Source organism: Nerophis ophidion, linkage group LG12 (genome assembly GCF_033978795.1).
Source record: "Nerophis ophidion isolate RoL-2023_Sa linkage group LG12, RoL_Noph_v1.0, whole genome shotgun sequence".
NCBI classification, from domain to species: Eukaryota; Metazoa; Chordata; class Actinopteri; order Syngnathiformes; family Syngnathidae; genus Nerophis; species Nerophis ophidion.
The window spans coordinates 15452273-15458007 of NC_084622.1; the positions used below are offsets into that span (position 1 = coordinate 15452273).

Below are 5735 nucleotides of genomic sequence, written 5' to 3' on the forward strand. Positions count from 1 at the left end.
AATAGTTGTAGGGCTCCTCACATCTGAACATTGTTTACAATCATGGCCACCAGCAGCAAGAGCGATTCGGACCGTGAAAGCGACGATTTCCCCGTTAATTTGAGCAAGGATGAACGATTCGTGGATGAGGTAAGTGAGAGTGAAGTACTAGAAAGAAAAAAAAGGACTAGAGGGCAGTGGGATCGATTCAGATAGGGAAGATGCTATGAGAGGCTACGTGGCAGCCGTGGGGGTGGCAGGACCACTCGGCCAGGCCCAACCGCAACAAGGGATAGAGCCGTACCGCTTTGACGGTGGCGGTCAGGAGGACGCTGCTGATATTGATGCCGGAGAAGCACACGGCATAGATCGCCTTCAGAATACAAAATGGTAAAATGTTATTTATTCCATCTGTCCATCCATCCATCTTCTTCCGCTTATCCGAGGTCGGGTCGCGGGGGCAACAGCCTAAGCAGGGAAACCCAGACTTCCCTCTCCCCAGCCACTTCTTCTAGCTCCTCCCGGGGGATCCCGAGGCGTTCCCAGGCCAGCTGGGAGACATAGTCTTCCCAACGTGTCCTGGGTCTTCCCCGTGGCCTCCTACCGGTTGGACGTGCCCTAAACACCTCCCTAGGGAGGCGTTCGGGTGGCATCCTGACGAGATCCTCGAACCACCTAATCTGCCTCCTCTCGATGTGAAGGAGCAGCGGCTTTACTTTGAGTTCCTCCCGGACGGCAGAGTTTCTCACCCTATCTCTACGGCGCAGGAAACTCATTTCGGCCACTTGTACCCGTGATCTTATCCTTTCGGTCATGAACCAAAGCTCATGACCATAGGTGAGGATGGGAACGTAGATCAACCGGTAAATTGAGAGCTTTGCCTCCCGGCTCAGCTCCTTCTTCACCACAAGGGATCGGTACAACGTCTGCATTACTGAAGACGCCGCACCGATCCGCCTGTCGATCTCACGATCCACTCTTCCCCCACTCATGAACAAGACTCCTAGGTACTTGAACTCCTCCACTTGGGGCAGGGTCTCCTCCCCAACCCGGAGATGGCATTCCACCCTTTGTTATTTATTAATACACATAATAATGTGTGTGTGGTCCAATCCAACCGTGTTCGCTTGACATCTCTGTTCCATACTAAAGCTTGACTGCCATCTTTCGGAAATGTAAACAATGAAACACCGGCTGTGTTTGTGTTGCCAAAGGCGGCCGCAATACACCGCTTCCCACCTACAGCTTTCTTCTTTGATGTCTCCATTATTCATTGAACAAATTGCAAAAGATTCAGCAATACAGATGTCCAGAATACTGTGGAATTATGCGATGTATGTATGAATGTATGAATGGATGTATGAATGGATGTATGAATGGATGTATGAATGTAAACAATGAAACACCGGCTGTGTTTGTGTTGCTAAAGGCGGCCACAATATACCACTTCCCACCTACAGCTTTCTTCTTTGATGTCTCCATTATTCATTGAACAAATTGCAAAAGATAAACCAACACAGATGTCCAGAATACTGTGGAATTATGCGATGAAAACAGACGACTTAATAGCTGGGCACGATGCCGGCACTAAATGTCCTCTACAACCTGTGACATCACGCGCACGCGTCATCATACCGAGACGTTTTCAGCAGGATTTTGGAAAACGGGGTTTGTAAATGTCTGGAACAGATTCATTGGATTTACATGATTTCTTATTGGCTTTGTGCTACGTCTTTACTCGTTTTTTGTTAGTACAAATTATTTTCACAATACGATGAAGCAGTTTTTGTACAAAGTCATTCCAAGTTCTCAGGGGAAGAGTGGCTGTACATTATTGCTCATGTTTCTTTGTAACCCGTCATGGTGTGGTGTCAATGTTTTGTGCGTCGCTACAGGAAGAGGAGGGGAGGTTGCCATGGCAACCTGTAAGGTGATGCTCTGGTGTCCCTGACCCCTAGCTCACCTCAAACAGCCGGGAATAAAACGCACGCGTTTTAGAACCCCCCAAAAAGGGTCGTACTGGTCAGAGACATTTTTACCAGATGGTGTGGCTTCTCTAGCACAACTAAAGTCTGCTCTAACTGCCTAACAACACCACCTGCAGTCTTTTCAACGCTTCACAGCCTTTAAGATCATCCAGTTGTTTACAGGCAAGGGGGGCGGTTGTCTTCACTCCATGTCCATTAGGGGCTTCTTAAGTGTGTCACTCACTCGCTCACTCACTCACTCACTCACTCACTCACTCACTCACTCACTCACTGCTGTCTGATTGTTGTTGTGTGAAACGCCTCCGCTGTCAGTCCGTTGGTGCTTTGTGCTCATCTGAGGGTGGCGAGGGTCCTTGAGATAGACTCCATGTTGGCAGGCTGAGTGGAGGAAGGCCTGTCCTCTCTGCCATGGAAGAAAGCGGGCATTGCTACTTCTCTGTTTGAGAGAAAAAAGGAAAACTGTCAATGATCGTTGGTACTTGATTTGGTTTGCTGATATTTTCATCGTTCTAGTTCTACTTCCCCTATTTTACTGATGATCATAAGATGCTGATTAGACGTACATGTCCTTTAAACGCCTACTGAAACCCACTACCACCGACCACGCAGTCTGATAGTTTATATATCAATGATGAAATATTAACATTCCAACACATGCCAATACGGTTTACTAAATTGCAATTTTTAATTTTGCGCCGAAATATCCTGCTGAAACGTCGCGGTATGATGACACGTGCGCATTATGTCACGCACTGTAGAGGACATTTTGTTCCAGCTATAGGTCGTCTGTTTTCATCGCATAATTCCCCAGTATTCTGGACATCCGTGTTGCTGAATCTTTTGCAATTTGTTCAATGAACAATGGAGACATCAAAGAAGAAAGCTGTAGGTGGGAAGCGGTGTATTGTGGCCGGCTTTAGCAACACAAACACAGCTGGTGTTTCATTGTTTACATTCCCGAAAGATGACGGTCAAGCTTTACTATGGAACAGAGTGGTCAAGCGAACACGGTTGGATTGGACCACACACACAAAGTACAGTGTATTATGCAGCGATCATTTCGAAAGATCGTGTTTCGAAGAGGGTCACTTGCGAAGGGCAGAGATGGGCATCGCCACCACCTGTCGACTGGTGCTGAAGAAAGGTGCGGGGCCGACCTTCAGGTTGTACAGGTACGACCATATAATCTCAATAAAACACTAGTAACACAATAAGCAGATAAGGGATTTTCCAGAATTATCCGTGGGGGCGGCATGGCGTAGTGGGTAGAGCGGTCGTGCCAGAAACCTGAGGGTTGCAGGTTCGCTTCCCACCTATTGACATCCAAATCGCTGCCGTTGTGTCCTTGGGCAGGACACTTCACCCTTGCCCACGGTGCCGCTCACACTGGTGAATGAATGATGAATGAGTGATTGGTGGTGGTCGGAAGGGCCGTAGGCGCAAAATAGCAGCCACGCTTCCGTCAGTCTACCCCAGGGCAGCTGTGGCTACAGATGTAGCTTACCACCACCAGGTGTGAATGAATGATGGGTTCCAACTTCTCTGTGAGCGCTTTGAGTATCTAACGATAGAAAAGCGCGATATAAATATAATCCATTATTATTAGTAGTAGTAGTAAATTTGTCTAATAACATCTGAATCGCTCCCACTGTATAGTCTTTATTTTTGTTTTCTAGTCCGTCACTCTCACTTTCCTCATCCACAAATCTTTCATTCTCGCTCAAATTAATGGGGAAATCGTCGCTTTCCTCGGTTCCGAATCGCTCTCGCTGCTGGTGGCCATGATTGTAAACAATGTTCAGATGTGAGGAGCTCCACAACCCGTGACGTCACGCACACATCGTCTGCTACTTCCGGTACATGCAAGGCTTTTTTTTCAGCACCAAAAGTTGCGAACTTTATCGTCGATGTTCTCTACTAAATCTTTTCAGCAAAAATATGGCAATATCGCGAAATGATCAAGTATGATACATAGAATGGACAGCTATCCCCGTTTAATTAGGAAAATCTCATTTCAGTAGGCCTTTAAAACTAACTGTTTTATCCATCATCTCCCAGCGGGCACAAGATCCTGATTATACGTACATGTCCTTTAAAACCCACTTTGAAAGAATGGTGCAAAATAGTTGTATTTGTGAACTGAAACAACATTGATGTCCAACGTTGGATCCACGCTGTTGGTTGGGAAATGATCAACTATTAATGGTCAAATCAACGTTTAAACCTTCTCAAAAAGCAAGTTGTTTCAACTTTGTGTTGTAGAGCAGTGGTTCTCAAATGGGGTACTTGAAGGTATGCCAAGGGGTACGTAAGATTTTTTTTTACAAATATTCTAAGGAAGGATATGGGCAGAGCTTGGACACTCAGACTTTTGTGATTTGCAAACTTGAGAAAATCCTGGAGACGTCCGCATGATGGATTTGAGGAGTAGAAATAGACGACTAGAGTGATATTTGTTGTTCAATTTGTTTTCGCTCACCCAAACACAAACATTCAAATCTGGATTATTTTCCCTGGCTGAAAGTGAAATGGCAAGATCTCTGTCTCGAGATGTCATTGCAGGACAGTGGAGGGAAGACTAACCAAGTCTTTCCCTGTCAACAACACCCGGGGAGTTGAACTCTGCTCGCCGTGCCTGCGTAGTGACTCCAGGTCTACAAATATAGCACATGCACGCCATGGACCATGGACTGCCATACATACCCCCAAACACACCTTCACTACACACCTTTGCCACCGCTTAATCCCATGAGGTGTGACAAATATTAGGAGCCGCGTCACAAGGGCTGCAGCTTCAATACCGGACATGCAGGCATGATATGTGTATATACATAAACATATATACATATACATGTTTAATGAAAAAATAATTCTAAAGTTGTTCAAATACCCAAAGGTTCTACTGAAATGAGATGTTCTTATTTAAACGGGGATAGCAGGTCCATTCTATGTGTCATACTTGATCATTTCGTGATATTGCCATATTTTTGCTGAAAGGATTTAGTAGAGAACATCGACGATAAACTTTGCAACTTTTGGTCGCTAATAAAAAAGCCTTGCCTGTACCGGAAGTAGCAGACGATGTGCGCGTGACGTCACGGGTTGTGGAGCTCCTCACATCTGAACATTGTTTATAATCATGGCCACCAGCAGCGAGAGCGATTCGGACCGAGAAAGCGACAATTTCCCCATTAATTTGAGCGCGGAGGAAAGATTCTGGAAAATCCGTTATCTGCTTATTGTGTTACTAGTGTTTTATTGAGATAATATGGTCGTACCTGTACAACCTGAAGGTTAGAGGGGTGTGGCCACAGGTGTGGTGACCGTCAGTGTCTCAGAGGGAAGCCACGTTTCTCGACGAGGTGAAGGCAGCCATTGCTTCCTTGGAAGCATCCGACGGTCGGGGGCGGCCGGTGAGAGGAGGCCAGGGAGTCCGCAGCTGTCTCTTTGACAGGTGCAGGAGGAACGACGCAAGCTCTCCGCTCATGCCTACAGCAAGAGCCGACTTATTACTACCATTTTCTCACCGAAACCTGCCGGTTGACATGTGGTACGGAACCATGTTTGCTTGACCGCTCTGTTCCATTGTAAATCTTCACCGTCATCTTTCGGGAATGTAAACAATGAAACATCGGCTGTGTTTGTGTTGCTAAAGGCAGCCGCAATACACCGCTTCCCACCTACAGCTTTCTTCTTTGACGTCTCCATTATTAATTGAACAAATTGCAAAAGATTCCGCAACACAGATGTCCAGAATACTGTGGAATT

At 46.2% G+C, this 5735-nt stretch overlaps 1 protein-coding gene across 1 annotated transcript in view; it reads right to left on the minus strand.

Annotated features, from left to right (window-relative positions):
- Window positions 1–482: 482 nt before the first annotated feature.
- Window positions 483–5735, minus strand: part of LOC133563779 (protein shisa-like-1a) — a 52615-nt gene continuing 47362 nt past the window's right edge. The window contains exon 5 of the mRNA XM_061918066.1: window positions 483–2403. Coding sequence (XP_061774050.1) covers window position 2403 — 1 coding nt within the window. The 3' untranslated portion in view covers window positions 483–2402. The remainder of the gene's footprint in view (window positions 2404–5735) is intronic.